Source organism: Sapajus apella, unplaced genomic scaffold (genome assembly GCF_009761245.1).
Source record: "Sapajus apella isolate SASKATOON/1434 unplaced genomic scaffold, GSC_monkey_1.0 scaffold29, whole genome shotgun sequence".
Lineage (NCBI taxonomy): Eukaryota > Metazoa > Chordata > Mammalia > Primates > Cebidae > Sapajus > Sapajus apella.
In genome coordinates this window covers 235,349-257,972 of record NW_022436969.1, presented here as the reverse complement: position 1 = coordinate 257,972, position 22,624 = coordinate 235,349, and the positions used below count along the sequence as shown (strand labels likewise).

Sequence of the window (22,624 nt, the reverse complement as noted above, 5' to 3'; positions counted from 1 at the left end):
CCTTGGCTCATATCATATCTAAAGATTAACTCAATGAATTAGCCTAAGTGTAAGAGCTAAAACTATAAAGCTTCTGGAAGAAAGAGAAAAGCATAAAGAACAATTTTTCAAATATAATACAAAAAGCACAAGGTATAAAAACAAGAATAAACTGACTTCATCAAAATTTAAAACTTGCTTTTTAAAAAACAGTCAAGAAAATATAAAGGCAAGCCACAGACTATAAGATATTTGCAAAACTTATGTCTTACAAAAGACTTATATTTAAAATACATAAAGAACTCTTACGACTCAGTAAAACAAAGACAACCCAATTAAAAAATGAACAAAATATTTGAACAGAAACTTCACCAAAGAAGGTATGCGGGTAGCGAATAAGCGCATGAAAAGATGATCGACATTAGTCATCATGGAAATAAGATTCTACTACAGACCCACTAAAATGGCTAAAATTTAAAAAGACTGACCATACCAAGTGCCGGCAATGATGTAAAGCAACTGGAAAGGTCAGTACACATTAAGAGAAAAATCACCATCTATCACATACACTTAAATGTGAAATATGAGGTGACAATACCAAATTGGTACGAGCTGGCATGGAGAACTGGTCTTCAAGTATTATCAGACCTTTTTTAGGTTTCCAAACCATCACGCTATCCATGTTTAAAATAATGTAGCAAATTAAATTCTTTCTTTACACTTTACAGCCTTTAAACAAAGACTGACTACAAAAAGTAAGTCTGGGTCATTTCACCTCCATTTGAATTAACTATGTTAAAGAATTACGACCTATTCAGCCTTATAGCATCTGTTCAGAAACAAAACAAATAAGATCTTTTTGACAATACTTTAAAGTTCCACTTTCCACCTGGTTATCTCTTCTAAAAGAATCACAGAATCTCAAATTTGGAAGGGATCTTGGGCATCACATAGTTTAGTCTTCCATGCAATGTAAGCTTTTTTTTTTTTTTAACCTGTCAGTTCACTGGATTCATATTTATCGACTTACCAACTATAGAGCTGAGTCTATACCCTGCAACAAAAACAGTCAAGGTTCCCTGCCAAAATGAAAAACTGAAAACAGGACAGAAAATGTTTAATGTATACTACTTTTTGTTTTTAGGTTTACTACTTAGCTCTCATTCAGGTGCACTGATTACCTAACGAAGTTAACACAATATTGATTTTCAGGGATTGCCAGCAACTACCCCATAGTACAAAGAATCCTCAATCGGGAATTACCTACGCTTTGCTATTACATTAAAAAAAAAGAAAAAATTTTCCTTCCTTTTCTGTAGTTAAATTCATAGGTCATAAACTGGAATGTCTTTTCAGATTAAACACTGCGAATACAACTGAGGTAACTGTAGGGTGCTTCAGTATAATTTAGACAAGAACTTTGAATTGCACCACTTATGAGTCCAGATGTCTGTACACGAGTCTAAATGCTGACAAATAGCCTAAATTATAAAATAAGCAGTTTCTCACTAAATGAAATTTACAGATGTTTTCAAAAATAAAGAGCATAAGCCTAATGAAAACATAAAAAGGAATAATACAAGTCAAAGACATATTTAATCCCATAAGGTAAATATCAGCTATAAAGTTATTTTAAAAATCATAGATTGAAAATCCAATGTTTAGAATGTCATTCAAATATAACGAGGCTATCATACTAAAGTGAAACATGATTGCCAATTAACTCATTTGACCAAATTACAATTATTATAAGAAATATATAGGCCCAATCCAAAATGTAATTTTATCCAACTATAAAACTAAGAATTTGAGTTACCTTATTAATCCTAAACATGTTTAATCTAACCATATCTAAGAGTTTAGATTCTAGTATACTTAGTGACAACTATGATAAATATTCTCACCTGTTCAATGACATAAAAGGCAAATTCCAGCCTTTGTTTCTGGAGCATTGGAATCAGATGTAAGAAAAAAATTGGAAGATGTTCATGGCGATTACGGAAAGGAATGAGAACTGCCACCTTTAAAACAAAATAGTCATGTATGTAAATAAATACAATAGGTAAGGATAAAAATTAACCCCTGAAAACTTCTGATGTTTTAAAGCCACACCCTTATGAACTTTCTCACCACAGATACAACAGTAAGCACACACGGAGAAAGCCCTTGCTGCATGCTGCTATGGTCTTACAAAGCTGAGAGGTAGAAGGAGCTCTGAAGGTTGTTCTAAGGATTGTGGTCTTTAACCTGTGAACACCATAAGAAATTGTAGAAGGATTCTGAAAAGAGTGATAAATCAGATGTAGTGACTGCAAAGACTACTTTGATGGCAATATGGAGAGCAGACTGGAGAAGACCAAAAAATTGACTCAGGGAGCTGGTTAGGCAATTAATACAGTTGTTGAGAAAAGAGGTAATGGTAGCTTAAATTAAGAGGAAGTTAAAGGAAAAGAGAAGTACACGGGTTTTCAACACATCTAAGAGGTAAGCTAGCAGGATATGGCTATCAATTGGGCATGAAAAGTAAGGGAGGGGGATGTATCATAAGAGTAACTTCTCGTTTTTAGAGTAGATCCTAAATAATAACTTTCTGGATTTTGAATTGAATTTAAAAGACATTTCACTTGAATATCTACTATCTTACACATGGTTTCTCTGTCCTAGAGATATTTTTCAGAAATATAATAGAAACCAAAATCTTCACACATGTGTTCCAGCCACAGCATACAAAAAACCTCAATCATACATGATATTGGCCCAAAATACACGTGAAGTTTGATAATATAATATTTTTCATTTTATCAAAATGCAGAATTAAGTTTTTGATAAAGTTTTAAAATTTACTTCAGTGGTAGGATAATTTTCAGTTTAAAATGAAATTGGTAACATACCATAACAAGAAAAGATGATGTAAGCAGCACAGAAATTTCTTTCATCAACCACAGAAATTTGTTCTCATCCAAAAAGAAAAAAACACATACACGGAAATGAAAATAGTTTCTTAGTATATTAATCTTACTTCTAATATGAAATTAAAAACCTAATGGGGCCAGGCACGGTGGCTCACGCCTGTAATCCCAGCACTTTGGGAGGCTGAGGCAGGCAGATCACAAGATCAGGAGTTCAAGATCAGACTGGCCAACATGGTGAAATTCCATCTCTACTAAAAAAATACAAAAATTAGCTGGGCATGGTGACTCGTGCCTGTAATCCCAGCTACTTGGGAGGCTGAGGTAGGAGAATTGCTTGAACCGGGACCAGGGAGGCGGAGGTTGCAGTGAGCTGAGATCGCGCCACTGCACTCCAGCCTGGGCTACAGAGCAAGACTCCATCTCAAGAAAACACAACCTAATGGAACTCTCAAACCCAAACTTAAAAACACCATTTATATAAAATGTTTTAATGTAATACTAGAATACATGAATGATCATCAATCATCACTAATTCAAATCCTCTATTTCTTGGATCCAAACTTACAATCTAGGTCTCCTTACAATTTAGATTTTGCCCTTGAAAAAGCTAAACTGGTTTCTAAATTACTTTTCTCAGCAACTTCCTAGCTAAGCTGCTTTTATTATTATTGCAAATTTTCTACTAAAATTGAAATTAAAACAAGCTTTCTACAGATCATAAATTCCCAAATCATTAGATTTTTAAAAAAAAAAAAAAAAAAAACCACAACAGTGAAAGTATATCTATCCAAAATACCTCTGTGTTACTCTATAATTTGGATTTTTTAAATATACAATCTAAACTGGTTGTAACAGAATATTGTGAAAGATTAAATGTATGATTTACTAAAATTTTACCTATACCAAATAAAGTTTATTAATAAATGAATAATGCAAATAATTGAGAATTAATAAGCTTTGCACCTAATCTTTTTAAAATCAGACACGACATTAGGTATCATCAACAGAAAATAATATTTATCCACGTATTTTACATTACCAGAATCATAGATGGGAAAAATGTTTAAATTATTTAAAGTTTCACTTACAAAGAGAACAAAAGATGGTTTAGTAAAATTGAAGATATCTAAACTACGAACTCCACCATTCATTTTCCCTTAATGCTGATGGAATACCAAAAAAAACAGACAATGGCTGCTATGAGGCTGATGTTTTCATATTTATATTAATTACTGCATATCTATCTGGTAAGTGGTAGGAACTAAAGAGGTCTGGTGCCCCTGCCAGCCCAACTTTGGGTCCCATTCCTGTTTGGTTTTCCCATAAGGTCTCCCTTGGCTCAGGAGCCTGAGGACCATGAGACTATCCCAGCAATACCAACCCAACACCCAAGACCTCTTTCTTGCCCTCACGCAAGGGCTGCCAACTATGCTGGAACTATATGCTGAGGGGGACTTACTGCTGGGCTTCAGCGCCAATGGCTGGCACATTCAAGGAATTCCCAAAACAACTGCCAAATCAGCTCAGGGGCCCCTAAGTTTACTTTTAGGATGGGAAAGTGCTATGAAAAGTAAAAGGAACAAACAGGGTTAGATGGCGAGTACATATCGCACCACTGAGCTTATCTAGGGCATATCCATGTGATAACATGTACCTTAATAAGTCAAGCCTGCTCTTCTTGATTTTGCATTTGGCCACATGTCAATAAGCTGTAAAAGCAGTTAAGACCAATTATAGATATTTGAGGGAAGAAATTATTAAATGGCTGCAGAGTCCTGATTAAAGACAGTGCATATTAATTAAAGACAATTAGGCTGAGTGATGAGCCGAACATATAAGGATAAAGTTCTAGCTCCTAATCATCTCTTCAATGACGTATTTAAATATCAAGAGTTTTTTTTTTTTTTAATCTTACAAAGAAATTGGCAAGGTGATAAAAGAAAGAAATTACCAGTGTCTTGGCAAATTCAAATAAGCTAACCTAATGTGTTAATAGCAAATAGATGTCTAAATTTTCATGGGAGGGTTATTAAAGATTGTGAATACATGACAAATCTAAAGCAAAGATTTTTATTAAAAGACAGCTACACAATATCTTAAAAATTCATCTGGCTCATCCCTTCTTGTGTCTGTGGAAGAATGTTCTCCATAATTTACAATTTTTTTGTCTAGAAAAGATCTGTGTTCTGTGGTCATTTATTTTAAGGCTTAATAGCCTGTTTCAGGTCATTCATTCTTCTCTGTGCCCTAATTTGCTGTTTGAGCCACTCTCTTGTTGATATACCTCCAGTGGAGATGGAGAACATCTGGTCACAATCTTCTGATAAAACAAAACTTCATCTTCCTGAATCTCTCCTCACCACCTCTTGCTCAGGCAAAATTATTCCATTCAGTGTGCTCCTACTTTAAAACCACAAATCTTGCTGAACGTATTCATCATTTTTTCCCTTGCTTATTTTTTCATATGTACACCATGAGGAGATAATCAAGAAAAATGTTTATCACATCAATTTCTCCCACCAAGTTTCTGTCCTACTTTCAAATTTTCAGCACACCACCAGCTACGGTGTCCCTAAATGACATGGCTTTAGACTCGGTAACCTTAAGGTGAATCTAGCTATCTGCCACTGAGTAAGTAGAAGCTAGTAAGCCCTCATTCTCCTCCAGTGTTTTTAGTTCCATCTTCCTATTCCTCCTCATTTCCAGTACCTACAGGAGCACTGGAGGCACTTGGTTAAAAATGCAAGTTCTTGTTCCTTCCCACCAAAAGACTCAGAATGTTTGAGGAGTGAGTTCAAAAATCTGCATTTTTTTCTTCTACAGATGGAATCTCATTCTATAGCCCAGGCTGGAATGCAGTGGTGTGATCACAGCTCACTGCAGCCTCAAACTCCCGGGCTCAAGTGATCGTTCCGCCTCAGTCTCCCAAAGCACTGGAATTATAGGTATGAACTACCACACCTAGCCGAAAATCAGCATTTTTAGCACATGCCTCAAGTAGTTCTGAAACAGGGGCCAGGACTCATCTTTGAGGTACACTGTACTACAAATGAAACTTCAGGCCTCTGGGTAGGCAAAAGCATCAAGCATCTGCCTGGTTCTTGAAGCCTGGAAGTTATAGACCAAAGTTGTTCATCAAGCCCTCCATCTGAAATCTGAATGGAAAGGCAATGTCACAGGTAAACAATTCACTTTTAATGACCTGCAAAGTATCCTCATGTTCTTCTTTAGATATATGCTTACCCCATAAGGTGTCCAATCTGTGCAGAAATCTTCCACTCAAACCTGCAGCACTCACAGATACCGAGGAATTGCTAAAAATTACCAGTTTTGAAAGATCTCAGTTCTAATTAATTTGCCATCAACTAACTTCACTGGTATTTTTTTTCTCATTTAAAAAAGGGGCCTCAAATATTAAGAATCAAGTTGATGACAAATGTTTAATACAAATCTAGTTATTTCTTATTTCCCTCTCTCTCTCCACTGTTCCAGTATGAGAATGGAACATTATCAGTAAGCAGGCAGGGACAGGCAAGGGGATAAACTATTTAACTAAATATTTAGTGATTTCACAGTTATATAATATTCATATGAGTATAGTTCACCTCTGAATAATCTCCAAAATTCCTCTCATAACTTTAGTTGTATAATTCGGAACTAGAGACTATATTCTGAGAAGGATTTGCTAAAAATTGAAATAAAATCAGCCTTATCATATAGTTCCTAAATATTTTTATTTTTATTTTGAGACAGAGTCTTGCTTTTTTGCCCAGGCTAGAGCGCAGTGGGGCAATCTCGGCTCATTGCAGCCTCCACTTCCTGGGTTCAAGCAAATCTCTTGCCTCAGCCTCCTGAGTAGCTGGGATTAAAGGCATGTGCCACCATGCCCAGCTAATTTTTGTATTTTTAGTAGAGATGAGGTTTCACCATGTTGGCTAGGCTGTCTCAAACTCTTGGCCTCAAGTGATCTGCCCAACTCAGCCTCCCAAAGTGCTGGGTTACAGGTGTGAGCCACCGTGCCCAGCCAAAATAAGCTAATTTTTAAGCTGAATTAGTTTTCCAGGAACTCCTTTCAATACTGTTACCTACTGAGTCATATGTAGTTTATAGTCAGTTTACTAACATCCCTAAGTAGGAACTACTCATGTGATACAACTGTCTCCAGGAAAATGACAAGAAAACAAACAAAAAAATTTAAAATCCATCTTGTATAGATGACTGGAAACAGGACAAGTATACTTCACTTTTCCTAACCCAAGCCGTTCCACTAGTATGCACCCAGAGCACACCTGAGGGGTGTGCTACATCCTGTACAAACAGCTGTCTGAGCATCAACCACCATGCTATCCCATAGCCTCGGTGACTGAGTGTGCTTCTTTTTCCATTAGCATTCAGCATACACACTCAGCACCCAACTGTTAAAAATAATTTATCTGCCCAGGCTGTTTTTAAAAGGTAGAATGTATGTAAATTGGGCTGCATTTCACAAAGACACAAATGTGAGGAAAATCAATCAAGAAATATAAACAGATTCATTTATTAAATGAATCTGATCTGGGAAACAGCATAAGGCAATTATAAAATAAAATGTTTTGCTAAAATTGGTACTGGAATCCATTTAAGCAGCTTCACAACTTGCTCAAGGCAATAAGAAAGCTGAACATTTAGCGAATCATTTGTGACAAGGCCAAAAAGGCTTTTATTTATCTTATAAAGTCAATTCAACAAAACCGTGTTTAGTGCTTACCTTACACAAGACAATGCACTCTGTGTTGGGAATACAAATATAAATAATACACATCTTCAAACACTAAGAGTTCATGGTAGAGTCAGAGGGTCTTTTTCATGAGTTTAATAGCATGTGATTTTCCTTCCTACTAGTGATTTTTTTGGGGGGGTGGTTAACATACAAATATTCTAGAAGCATACTAATGTTTTAAAAGAGAAAACTGAAACTGTTTCCAGATCAAGGTTACATCACAATCCTTTAGGAAATAACATTTAATCAGTTGTAATTTTCATTTGAATTACATAAATGCTATTTCTTACTCAAGTGTGATGACATTAGATAAATACGCACTTATTAACCAATTTCATAGCTTTGAAGGCAAGTTTGGTTTAAATTATGGCTTTCAATTTTTTTTAAAGCAGCAGAGACAGAGACACCCCCTTACAGTTTTTCAAACAAAACATTGAATAGAATTCTGATAAAAGACTGAAAGCTTGGGCTGTGCCTTCTGAAGCTGAGAAGAGCCCAAAGTCCAACCTTTCAAGTCCAACAGTGATCTCTGAGCAGCCTCTTTAGAATCTTGGATGCTGAGAAACAGAGCTTGAAGACCCCAATGCCAGCCAGACCAAACTGAAAATCAGGATATTAATATCCTCCCAGTGAGTTCTCACAATTACAGAAATGGGTGACGCTATGCCTGCAGGTGTCTGTAATCATTAGGGACAGCTGCAGGAGACAGGGAACTCACAGCCTCTCTTCCAAACAGAATAGAACAAAAAAATCTATTTTCCAAGCCAAACTCAAGTCATGTATTTATTACCAGGAACTCAAAGAGAATGAACCGAGCACCTATTTTGTATATACACAGGTGCATTTACAGTCTTCACACATAACACTTAAATCACATTTGAATTATAAATAGTAAACATTAAAGACAAAATTTTGATGTTTTAAATGTATTAAGACTTAAAGAGATTTGTCTCTGTATTTTGAATCAAGCACATTCTTTTCTCAAATGCGCAGTAATGGTTAAATTGCTTATGAAAAGAATTTACCTCACCTTCCATCTGGGTTTACAGTCTTTTGGCCTCCAATGACCCCCTGGCTCGATATCTAAATCCTTGGAGAAGAGTTGATGAATTTCATCAAAACTGACTTCACTTACATTGACATTGAGGAATCCTCCTACAAATTCAAAATGTGAAGAACTGTTTTAATATTTTTTTGCCTCAAAGATCTAGTAAAACAAATAATCAGCAGGGTGATGGCATAACTAGTTGCCAGAACAATACAGTTTATTCCTGCTACCACCACAAAATTATGAATAGCGCCCCTTTCACTTTTGGTTTCAATGATAATATACATGGTCACCCTACTATGTTTGGTAAATCAGCCAAAGAAATCAAATTCTTTTTTAAAAAAAACCTTTTGCTTTTGGGTAATACATTGAATAATTTACTATTCTTTGGAAAATGTTTGCATGTCATTGTAACATTGCAATTTAACAACTATTCAAGTATTTTAATACCACTTTTAGTTTTCACATTTTCAACATAGGGGATACAACAGCACAGTACTTAAGAATGAAATAAGCCGTCGGATTGACTAGAAACCAACTCCTAGCTTCTGTCTATTGGGAAAATTATTTAACTTCTCTGTGCCTCAGCTTCCTCTTCTGTGAAAGGGACAGTGATGCCTGCCTCCCAAGGCGGTTGTATCCATTTGATGAAATCATCTCTGTGAAGGATCACACGCAGTGTCAGGCATTAGGTGCAATCAACAAATGTTAGCTACTATTACTGTTACCTACTGACATTTCTTAAGAGGGAATTTGCAAATAATTCAAAGCATTGATTCTGAACACTTAACATATATCAGGCCCTTTGGCATACAAAACTGAAAAACCACTTCTAAGATAGTTCTGGTCTAATAGGCACTCATTCTCCAAATTAACAAATATATGACATTACTGGAGGTGTTTTTACTAGCAGTAAACTAGTAGACTAGTATACATTAGAAATAATGTATACCATTGAAACAGGAATGAATCTTGGCTGGAAAACCACTTCCATTAACCCTAAAACAGAACTGAAAATCAGGAAGCCTCTGTATCTCCCCCTGAATTAAAATAGCTGCATGATCACTAACATCCCTTCAAAGCAATGCTATCTTCAATGATTTCACTGTTAGAAAGAACAGGATGTAAAAAGCTATTGAAGCAAAACTACAGATCATCTTTTAGCAGTTTTATTGTCATTTGTTAACTTCTAAATAGGTACAAATTGCTCTGGAGCACCCTCCAGCCAAATTCTTCTCTCTGACCTCATCTCATAAAATACCAACAAACAAATGTTGAGGTTTCCATTTCAAGTCTTCTGAATTTCATGTGGCCACAATTTCACATAAAAAACACTCAGTTCCTCTCTAGAAGGCCTCTTTCCTCCTGCTATTCTATATTTCAGGAGTTTTCACAGTGGCCTCTCTTCCTGCCCCCACTTCATTCTAACCAGGCAGAGCTGTCAGTAGCCTCCACAGAGCCATGCTAGAGAGTATTTTACATCGAAATGCCTGCTTCCCAGAATAAGTTAGGAAAAAACTTGCAATCTTCTAATGCCTGCCTGTTCTACTGACAACATTTGTGGTCTTTTATAACCAAACACTCAGCCTTCAGTGTGACAAGATATGCATAAACTAGCTAATCTTAGAAAGGTCGGATTCATCTAAAAGCAAGAGAAACTTATGAACTTGCAGAGAAAGAGTAAGTAAAATGGAAGATTGATCAGTCAACGTAAGTACAGACTATCATGAGTCAGCTGACAAAGAACAGAATCTAACATTGTAATCAAATAAAATTTACACAAATAAATCTGATACATTTAATAGTTTGCATGATAGCTAAAATGATAGTAATTAGGCTAAATAATAAGCAGTTCATATAAGTAACTGAAGCTGATATTCTTTCTGCACTGTTAAACCAAATTTTTTGTCTTTTTTCCAGCTTTATTGCTTCAACAGCTGTAATCATCATTATTGTCAGCAATTTTCTCCAGCATCATTTGCAGTTTAATTTCCATCTCTAACGCATATGTGCTGGCAAGAGACAGGCTTTATTTCTTTCCCTCAATAGAGAGGGCTTCCTCTGTCCATCACATATTAGGATACCCATGCTCGACGTATCCTAAGTTCACACTCCTTGGTCTGTGCACCCACCTCATCCACACCTTTCAGAGTCCATCAGCAGCTTTCCTGTGTACTTGTTGCCCTTTGCTCTGAAATCCTAATAACGTGCTGATTGAAAGCCATAGATTGACCTGGTGGAATGCTCCCCATGATAACAGCAACATCATTATATTAGGGAGTGTGGGCGGCCATGCCTCCCAGGACAGGTATTGTCACCACCGGGAACAGCAAAAGTGTGATGAGAGACAGAGGAAGAACAAACACTCATCACTGGGTTGGAGTGGTATTAGGGAGAAGATCGGATACACAGGAAGGGAAGGGAAAAGGCCATGTTATAAAAAGAGTGGCCGGGAAGAAGTGCCCTGCAGATAAACTAACTGTGGTGTGGCTTCCAAACCATCCTCAAGAAGGACTTCTCTCAGGGATCCTGTGGTTGGAGGAGGGAGGACTCGGGCTCCCCTGACACAACCACTTTCATGGTTTTTGCATACTCTTTTGTCCCCTTTATGTTTCACTCAAGAAAGCCTTCCACTGCTTTACCAACAAAACAAAAAGCATCAGAAAACCACCTGCTATGAATGAAGCCAGGAGAGGAAACCTCCTTCTTATAAAGAAGGAAGCCATCAACTGGGCCAGCCTCCTTTATTTCACTTGCTGAGCTTTCAAGGGCAGCTGAAGAGATCCACTGAACTCCGCAGAGAGCCAATCTTCACTCTCCCCAGTGCTGAATCTGAGATTTTCTGTCATTGTTCTTAATCCCAGATATGACAGTATAAATCTGAGATTTTTAAATGGTACCAGTGGTTTCTTTCCCAGTTAGAGATTTAAAGATCAGAAAATATAGACTGAAATCCATTTACCCAGCAATGCAATAATTTACCAATACTGAATTTCACTATTTTGAAGGTGGCGCTGGGGTCAGAAAGGAAAGAGCAGGAGAACTGACTGTCTAAAGAGTGGAGGGGCTGCCAAGTACCTAGAGGGTCAAGGTGAAGGACAGGGAACTCAAGTCAGCTGGAAGCTGCCTTCTAGTCATGTGTGCCAAGCTGCTTCTGTCATGTGTGAGAGTAACTTAGTTGCACCATTGGTTATGTAGGACATTTACTATAATTTCCTAATGCTGAATTTGCAAGATATGCAGCAATGCTGCCCATCTGGGAAAGCTAGGTATGCATGGGCCCAAACAAGGGGCTTACTGTGCTATGGATGATAATGTACACGGCATGATTTAGGATTTTGTTTTTTCTATTAAAATATAATTCTTAAAATAACAAATATTCAAAACATATGAATTATCTATATTTATATTTTTCTAACATTTCAAGTAAAATATAAGGCATATAATCTCTAGACAGAGAATTGTTTGCTCTATAAATCAATAATTTTAAATGACTATTTCATTTTGTTTGGAGCCTATATCTATTTTTTGTTATCTAAAACCTAATTCTAGATATGTTGGCTTTTGTCTGTTTTACCCTCCGGGTTTTAAATGTGCACAGCTCAAAGCTCTGATGACAGCGTCAGAGAAAGACCTGAATTTCCCCTAGAAAGGTCCCTTAGGGTAAATTCCTCTCCAAAGCTAGAAAAGCATTTTTATTATAAGATGGGACATTCCCTCCCCCATCCTCTGTGCTGCCTTCTGAGTACAGCTCTGAGGCTGAACAGTTATGAGTCATCCAGCCATTGGTCACCTCCTGTCCTTTCTGAAGTTAAAACCAGACGCTGCCTATGTCAAATGCTTGACTTAAGCTTCTCGACTTCTAGAATTTTACAACCTCTGCTTAACAAACTATTCCTTACTCAAGTATTCTTGAAGCAACCAAACCTAAGCATTCTAAACATAAGACAGAGCATTAGTCACACATTGCCACTGCCAAAGGCAATGCCTGGACATTGAATGAATGAATGAATGAATGAGTAAGAAAATTCTTGTCTCGTCCCTGTTTCCACCTACCTGCATTTCTACTCCCAGGCTCCATCAAGTGGTAACGTATTTCTTTAAGACAGTCACGCAAAACTATGCATCCAACAAAGGCCTAATATCCAGAATCTATAAGGAATTTAAACAATTCAACAAGCAAAAAACAAATAACCCCATTTAAAAATTAGCAAAAGATACAAACTTCTTAAAAGGAAACATTCAAGTGGCCAACAAACATAAAAAAATGCTCCAAATAACTCATTATCAGAGAAATGCATATTAAAACCACAATAAGATACCATCAAACACCAATAGGAAAAGCCATTATTAAAAAGTCAGAAAACAACAGATGCTTGTGAAGGCAAGGAGACACATACTGTTGGTGGGAATGTAAGTTAGTTGAGCCACTGTGGAAACCAGTTTGGAGATTTCTCAAAAAACATAAAACAGATCTACCATTTGACCCAACAATCCTATTACTGTGTAAATATCCAAAATAAAATAAATCATTGTACCAAAAAGACACATGCATTCTTATGTTCATTGCAGCAATATTCACAATAGTGAATTCATAGTGACACCCAGCTCTGTGTCCAGAACCTCAATCACAGTCACCTAGAAATGACTGGCTTTCAACTATAACACTGTGCCCTCTCATTAAAGCCTCCTTCCCCTTCACCTTCCACCATTCCCCTACCACAAAAGTTCCTCTTCAATTTCATGGAGACTTGAAGTCCTCTCTGCTATCACCACATTTTCCTCTATCTGGCCTCCATATAAAATGGTTTGATAATTTTAGTGTGTGCCTAAGAATTACCAGCTGTGCTTGTTTAAAATGCAGGTGACTGGCCACATCATCAAAGTTTGTGTCAACTGAACGTGGGTCAGTTGACCCAAACGTGACAGTTTGGGTCATGTTTATGGCCACTAGATTTATCCAAACACATTTCAGCAGCTTAAACTACCCACCATTGAGGAAAAGCTAGAACCCACTCTCCAAACCCCTCTAGCAGGTAGGAGCGCTCATGTGACCAAACGTACCTGTAGGAGAATGGAAGCAGTAGCAAACAATATAAGGACAAGGGTACTTTGCAAAACTATCTTTCAAGTAAAAGTGGTGGCAGAAGCTTCTAGTTTTATGGAACCAGAAAGTGGCACTTCCAGTCCCCAGACCTGAGCAATGCTGGTAGGAGGTGTGAGCCCAGACAAGTAACAGAAGGAGATGCTTGGAAGTGGTCTGAGCCTTGATCTGGCTGCTCAATCTCTCAATCTAATTCTCTAGATACCCAGGTTGTCTCTGGGCTCTCTAATGTATTTTCACGAATTCTTTTTTCTCTTAAAATAGATAAAGTATATTCTGCAGTTTGTAACCAAGAATGCTGACTTTCACGAACAGTCTAGGGTTTAGCTCAACCTTCACCCAATCACAGCACCTACACACTCACAAACACCTTATCCACCACCCCCTCAACCTGCCACACCGGGGCTACAGGTCCCAACCTCGGAGCAGCAATTACTCATGCTCCAATTCTCTACCTAATAAACAGCACTGAAGAAAGCACATATGCATATAGATTAATCCCATCATTTGAGCGGCAATACCTAACATGCTGCCTCAAGCACAATAAGCTTTTGGCAAAACAAGTGTCACCTTTTTTTTTTTTTTTTTTTTTTTTTTTTTTTGCATCGTGACTCCACCAGGATGGGGCAGGGTCTCTCCAGGCTAATCTGTTAGTCACCTTTTAATTTATGATTAGTTGACTCCACTTTTCATTCCCTACAACAAGCTTTTAAATACTTACTCCTCCCTTTCAAGCTGCTCAGTCCTTCCTGGCCATCCCCTCAGGGACATGCGGCCTCCTGCTTTACCAGGAAAACAGTCGCAGCAGGCACAAGTGCCTCCATCTCATCTCCCAATGAACCGAGGGCTTCCTCAGGGGAGGAGGGGTTCCCGAGGCTTTCCACGCTCACTCTTCAACCTGAGGCATTGTCTCCTTTCACTTTCTAACCTGGCTCTGTGGAAACCTCTTTTGTCCTTCTCCCTCATCCTGCCCAGCTCTCTTCTCTCCATCCTTTCTTTCCATGATGGCTACAACACGCTCAAGTCCATCTCTTCTTAAAGAGCTTTTCTTTACCCCCACCTCCTCCAGCTCCTTTACCCCATTCTCCTTTCCTTTGCCGCCAAACTTCTTTCACCTACGGTCTTCACACACATCTGACTCACTTCTCAGGACAGTCTACTTTGCTTCTTTCCCAACCACTTTACTGAAATCGTGCTTGCTGAGGTCTCCATCCATTTTCTGCACCAAATTCAATGGCCTTTTCATGGTTCCTCACTCTCCCTGCTGTCTGGAGGTGTGTGACAAGACAGAGCAGTCTCTTTCTGGGATATGCTCCTCCCTGGCTCCCCAGACACCAACCTCTGGCTTCTCTAGGTTCCTGTCTCCCTTTCTTCTGATAACTGCCATTCACCCCACAAGCACAGATCTTCTCAGGGACCCACTCTCAGCCTTCTTCCCATCTCACTTCCTCTAATCTTCAGTCCAGATCTCTTATGAAAGTCCGACCCCAAGTTAACCCTCCTGAACTTCAAACAAAACAGCCTGAACGGAACTCATTCACTTCCCCATCCTCCAAATGCGATGTTTACCCGGTACACTTCACCAAGTCAGAAACCTGGAAGTTAACCCTCACTCCTCAATTGGTCACCACATCTGGCCAATGGCACCCAGTAGGTCATCTTTTGTGCCTCCTCCTCTCTCCAACGCCACCACCTTGGCACATGCCCTTGTCGTTTCCTCTTGGCTCCCTGCAGCAAGCTCCTCATTGGTCTCCTGGCCATCCCAGTATTTCTCCATTCTCACCCATTTTTCAGCTTCTCATCTGAATAATCTTCCTAAAATACAATCCTAGTCCATCATTCATCTGACTAAAGCCTTCGATGGTTCTCCATTTCCCTAAAGCAGTGGGGTTTATTTTTGCTTTTGGCTTTTTTTTTTTTTTTTGCCCCTAGACTCTTTGAAAATCATGTACTCTTCCCTGTGAGAAATGCACACAGGCTCATAAATCAACCCTCTGCATATAAGCTCACGGGCTCTGCTCCCGCCGAAGCTCACCTCACAGATGCCAAGGAATGATGGAACCCACAAGGCCCTCAGATTCCTCAGTCCTTTACACAAGACCCTTCTGGCCGGCTTCATTTCCCATATCTACCACTTACACACCCTCTCTGGGCAGAGCTGACCACTCTCCAGTCTGGGAATACACACTGTCTCCTCGTGCTGATGCTGTTCTCAGTTATCGTGCAAGACCCAGTTCTAATGATGCCTCTCTCTGACATTGTCCTTGCCCTTCCAGAATAAACTGCTGTTTGCCTTTTGTCACATTCATAACCTTTTCATAGCATGCCTTTTCCAAGTGTGTTCCCTGCTCCGAGGTGCCACACACATGACCATGTTCAGCTTTGCCTCTCCCCTGCCTGCTTCTATGCACAACACTGGGCCCGCTGCACAGTAGCTGTCCATCAATGACTTGTTGACTCTAAAATGCCTCCCATCTCATGTTTTTTTTTTTTTTTTTTTTACAATAAACATATGTATAACGGTTATATTAGCATTACTTGAGTTTTGCTGAAGTTTGTTTATCTTTTCCTTTTATGCTGATTTTCATTTGAATTATTTAAATTCACCTCAAAAAGTCCTTGGAGCTTTTGTTATATTCATAAGGTTAGCAATCATAGAAACTATTAGGGTTAAAGCATAAAGGGAACTATTCCACAAATAGTAAGAACAGAATATATAAAGGTCACTGCAAATGCATTCTATTTGAATAAGAATTAAAAGATAGGAAAACCAAAGGTAAGTCTATTTTCAGTCTAATGCAGAGTATGCAATTGACATTTTCCATTTCTACCTCACCCATACAAATGAAAATCAAAACATCCACACTATGCACTTATTTTTAGCTTTTGACAAGGTGAAACTTCTATTTTACTTTGTTAGCACAAAGAATCTTACATAAATCCAATAAAGCTGAATGTGGATTTACTCTTTGGAGAATCTGTAAATACTAACAAGGAAGAAGTATTCACTCATACTCTTCATATAAAAAATACACAATAAAATAGATTTTATAGTGTAACTAGCCACTATTGAATATGAAACACTGAAATGTATGAAACACATTTTATCTGAGTTCCAATTTGAAAAATTCACTTTATTTTTACAGAAATCCAGTGCCAGTGTTTCCATTGCTATACTAGGTAAAAATCAAAGAGGTTTATAACAGGACAATCAAACACAGCCATGTTAAGCTTTAACTTCACTTTTAGAGACTGTAAGTAAATATCACTCATACTTGAATGGTTTTCATCCAAGTAGATCTAATTCTTACACAAATACCTTCTAATTATTATTTGGGAAAGAATCATATTCAATTCCTTTGTGTGACTATCATAAAAAGATTTTATACTTACACATTTTATCACATTGTTCTTTATTATCAGTAAAAACTATCTTTTTAAGTAAAAAAAATTTAAGGATGCATAGTGTAGAGTAAAACTTCTAAATTCCACACATCTCTCCTAGGTGTCTCATTCCCTTGACCACTCTAAAGTCTGGCTCTATTATTCAAAGAAGCAGGGAGAAGGAAAGGGAGAATCAAATTAACGCCTCTCAAACTTCAAGCACCGTGCTTCATTCGATCCTTCCCACACTCTGCAGGTGATATTAGAATGCCAGGTTTTACAGATAGGTAAACTAAGTCTTCACTTTGCAGAGGTCACAGGACTAGTGAAGCGCTCTGTTGGGCAGCTCATGCAAGGCTCTCTCGGCAGAAGCCTCGTTATGTTGGCTGCACCCATGGCTCCTTTCTAAAGCCTTATCTGTATGTGGCTGTATTTTCTACCAAATCACCCTACCACCATGGCCACTACTAACTGGGCACAGGATTGGGGCAGGACCCAAAGTTGGCAACCCATGAGAGGGCCTGCTGTGAAAAGATGACTTGCCACACCAGTGTGATTCTCTCTTACAAAAGAATGCAAGGATCCCAGGGAAGCAGGAAGAAGGGGCGGTAGCACCGAGGTCCCCTCCCCACCCCCGGTGAAAAAGCAGTGCACAGCAGCCACACGTGATGCAATCACTCAGGCGCCATGACAGAGAAGGTACAATGGGCTGCAGGGTTGAAGGAGAGGAGTACCAGCATGAGGAACTGGCAGACACATGCTTTGAAATAGAGTTTAATTAGTACTCATAAAGCACTAATTAAAGAAAATGGCAACTAAACCAAGAACAGAAAGATTTCCTGAAGCTATAAACCTTGAATATGCAGATTATGAAGATGAAATTATTGTAATCAATATTTCAACAGAACATTACCCAGTGGTTTCAGCATTATACAGACAAAAATATTCATTTTTAGGAAAACAAGGCTGCAGTAACAAAGCAATGATAGCCACACAAATCACTGAGTTTTATATCAATTTATATATACCAATATAAATTGGTATAGCTGCTTATTATGGTACAGCAAAGAGACAGTAAGATTAGAATCACCTGAAATTTTTTTTTTTAATATCAGGGCCCAGGCCCACTACTCTAGATCAGCAGGTCTCAACACATGGCCCAAGGCTCAGCAGCAGCAGCATCACCTGGAGGGACCTGATAGAAATGCAGATTCTCAGGCCCATCCAGACCTGCTGAGTCTGAAACTCTGAGAGCAGGACCAGCAATTTGACAAGAGGATCTGTGATTCTGAAGTACCCTCAAGTCTGAAAAGCCATGGCCTTAGATGATCTTAAAAGGTCAACATTTCTATTATTGATATATAATATCTATCAACAATAAACTAAAACAAATCCTACAAATATGATAGGCAGAAGCTGATTTCTTCAATTAAAAAAGCTCATGTAAAGAATACAAATCACAGATACCAAATACATCAGAACTGTTAGAGATAAAAATGCAATTCAAAAAGATGTTTATTTAAATCTTTAATTATATCAAATCCAAGATACAAACTTTTATATACAAAGTATGCTTAAAAATCATGGGGCAGGGGTAGAAGACATACCAAAAAAATGCCAAAATAATACCTGTGTGACTTCTGAGTGTTGAGAGTATAGCATGCTGGGTTTTTTTTTTAATACAAATAATAATGTATTATCTTCATAATTTTAAAAATATATAAAGTACAGTAGCTTTATCACTACCACACAGTACACATAAAGGTTAAAAACAAAATAGTAAAATCATTAGAAGGAAATAAATGATCCTCAGGGTAAGAAAAGCTTTTAAGACCAAAAAAAGGCAAAACCTGTAAGTAAAGTGATTAAAACATTTGAAAACATCATAATTTTAAACTTCCATAAAATAAAAGACAAAATAAAACGAGAAACCCGAGAATGTGAAAAGGTGCTATGAAACACATAGCAGACAGCAGGCCACTGCCAGAATATAAAGAATTCCTAGAGATCAATACCAACACCCAATAACCAACCAGGAACTGATAAAGCCCATGATGCAGCAAGTCACGGAGAGAAAATTTAAAAACACAAACATGGAAACTCACTCAAATCCACCAGTAATGAGGGAAGTAAAAATGGAAACAATGAGAAACCATTTGTAATCTTTCAGATTAGCAAGAATTTAAAAGTCCATCAATATCAAAGTGGTACATTCATGCTTGGCTCTTAGGGATATAAATTGGTATAGCTGCTTTTGAGAGCAATTGACAAAATCTGGAAAAACTGAGCCAACCTACCCAGCAATTCCACCATGAGCCATCAACCCTCAAGTACACATACATATATGCAAGGAAAACCCACACTCTGTTGTTCTTTATACCAAATATATAGATACATAAATTTTTTGTTGTTGTTGTTGTTGTTGTTGTTGTTGCTATTTTGTGATATCAAAAAAGTTGAAACAACCTAAATGTAAATCAATGTGGAAACAGGTAAATGAGATGTGATGCACTTATACAAAGACATACTACGCAGTCATATTTAAGGGCAATAAATTAGACCTATATGTAATAACATAGGCAGTTCTCAAAGCATATGAAAAAGCAAGTTATAAGAATGAAAGATACTGTATAAGATCAATTTACATAAATACCCCTTCAAAAGAATATCTATTTTCTATATAAACATCTATGTAAAAAACAATTTTCATAACCTATAACAATACACAGCAAACTCTCAGTGGTGAGGTTACTTCTGAGGAATAAATGGGGAGCCAGCATTGGAGAAAGCGATCAAAAAAGACTGGCTTAATCAGGAACAATTTAACATCTTCAAAAGGAGACTATACATTAATTACTCTCTTAAACACTGTTTTAAAAGAATTTGGACATAAGTAAGCCAAAGTATTAGGTTCTAAAACTGGGTGGGAGAAGTATGGGTATTTGTCATTTTCCCCTTTGTATTTTTCTTTAACTTTTCAATCACCTCCCTTCAAAAAGCACTTTGTAAAAAAAAAAAAAAAAAAGAATTCAAATAACATGCTGTGTAATATGAACATTAGCACCCACAGTAATGACCTGATCCTGATGTGCTCAAATCATGTGGTTTTTATGATTGTATAACACAAGTAAACAGTTAAGTCAAAATCAGATGACGACTTACGCATGTAAGGCAGTTTTTCTGGACAGGGGAGGTATGGTGAATACGTGAAGTTTTCCGGAAGATACGTTGTTGTTTGAACAAGATAATCACTTGAATTATTGCCTTCAGGATAATCTTGAAGAGAGAGAAAAGAGTTACCAAAAAAAAAAAAAAAAAAAAAAAAAAAAAAAAGCCTTTTGCTTTGTCTCTGGAATGAAATATGTCACTGTCTCTGTGAGAAAACTACAACATACAGTCTACACAAGTACTTAAAATCAATTATCTTTAAAGAACTAGAGAATAGCAAACTGCTGCTGGGAATAGACCTCTCAGCACAATTTCTAAGAGATATCTAGAGAGCAGTACACCCTTATCCTTGCACACAGACATAGCAGTCCCACTTGCAACCACATGAGAACACCTGCTCCCATCCCTCCCCTGGCTAAGCCAGATCTAAAGGGAGTGTGAAAACATACCAGGGAATCCCCTCCACTATGGCACAGCTAAGGGTATTCCAAACCGCGGCATGCTGCTACTAGCATCCACAGAGCAGAGGGGTGGGAGTAATGTTTTCTCACCACCTCACCCTGTAGAAATGAGATTTACCCACTCAACTTACTTTTGTAATACAGCTCATTTTAAACCTTTAAATTAGTCATTCCCAGCCTGTGGGTTGCAGCCCCATGGGAGCTCTAGAGCTATTATTACATTAGGTCCATTGTCTTTAGAGTCAGCAAGTTAAACTGCACAAAGGGCACCAAAGTCAAATGCCTGAGTTCAAATCCTTGCTCCAACACACAGTAGTTGTATGATACAGGGCAGGACACAAAGTAGGCATCGCTTCCCATCTATGCCTACTTCATACTGTCATTTTTAAACTTCAATAAAAAGAAATGTGTAAAACACTGAGAACAATCCCGGGCCCAGATAAATAGTTAATAATTGTAGCTACAAGTGATTAGAGATGAGCACCTGACCCATGAAGACAGTCACAGACTTGGGATTTTTGAACATGGAACCAGAGAGATCACATTTCAGTCCCTTTCTGGAGCAAAGTTCTGAGACACAAATCTAGGAACCATGACACGTAGGTTTCCTGCTTTGTAGGGAAGCTGGCCTAAGAGAATGACATCAACATGCCTGAGTAAGAAATGAGAGATGGAAACAGCTCATTAAACTACTGTCTGTCTCCTGGATCCGTCTGTCTCTGTATCACAGAGAGTGAAACTCAAGCAGACACTTTAGGAAAATGTAAAGATATTCTTTGAATCTTGAGTAATCTACTCCAATGAGAGAGACTGTAAAAGCTAAACCCTCTGACCCACAGACAAATGACAGAATCCTGCAAATTAGATATGAAGTATGTGAGAGGTGAGAAGAGCCAGAGAAACTAGGCATCTCCCCTGCACACCTTTACCTCACATCAATACTCAGTCATCATCACAATGAAGTTGGTGGGGATGCAGCAATGGAGCCAGGATAGTACTTCATGGCAGAGACTCAGGCCACCTGCAAGGCTGTCAAATGAAAGAGGCCCTACCATGGCTGTTAAGCAGAGGGTGTTGGGGATGGACAAAGGTTCCAGGCTGGGTACCAAGGAGGAAACAGAAGCCACAAGGTCCAATTCCAAACAACTGCATGGAAAGCCCAGTTATGAATTTCACAGGGCATCAATAAGGTGTTAAGGTAAATGCATTCCCAGAAAACCCCAACATAATAGAGACCAACGATGGTACAACTGCTAAAGCCTACTCTACCAGGAAGTGAGAAAGCCTCAGTGAGACAATCCTCCCCATTGTCTCTCCCTGGAGAAGTGACGGAAAGCGCTTGACAAGGAAAACCCTCCAAATGGCAAGGAGAGGAGAAATTCAGTGGACAATTAATTGTTTTGTATGCCAAGTGATACACCAAGACCACAGAAACTGCTTTGGTAGCCCATGCTCAGTGTATTCCCCATGTGTCTGAAACATTTAAAGATACGAACCAAAAGCAAGTGTAAGGAAGTCCAATAAAGTTCCGATTCTTCTCCTTTTTTTTTTTTTTTTTTTTTTTTTTTTGAGACAGGATCTTGCTCTGTCACACAGGCTGGAGTACAATGCTGTGATCACAGCTCATTGCAGCACCGACTTCCTGGGCTCAAGTGATCCTCCTAGCTCAGCCTCCCAACTATTAATAGCTGGAACTACAGGCATACACCACCACAGCCAGCTAAGTTTGTAGTTTTTCGTAGAAAGAGAGTCTTGCCATGTTGCCCAGGCTGGTCTCCAACTCCCGGGCTCAAGCAATCCTCCTGCCTC

General features: G+C 38.2%; 1 protein-coding gene across 2 annotated transcripts in view; it reads right to left on the bottom strand.

Annotated features, from left to right (window-relative positions):
- Window positions 1–22,624, bottom strand: part of B4GALT6 (beta-1,4-galactosyltransferase 6) — a 61,055-nt gene that overhangs the window by 15,305 nt on the left and 23,126 nt on the right. Inside the window, exons 3-5 of one of the 2 annotated variants that reach the window (XM_032293112.1) lie at window positions 20,349–20,462; window positions 8,681–8,805; window positions 1,884–2,000 (exon numbers count right to left, since the gene is read on the bottom strand). In XM_032293112.1, the coding sequence (XP_032149003.1) occupies window positions 1,884–2,000; window positions 8,681–8,805; window positions 20,349–20,462 (356 nt within the window). The remainder of the gene's footprint in view (window positions 1–1,883; window positions 2,001–8,680; window positions 8,806–20,348; window positions 20,463–22,624) is intronic. The other variant, XM_032293113.1, reaches the window with a different exon arrangement.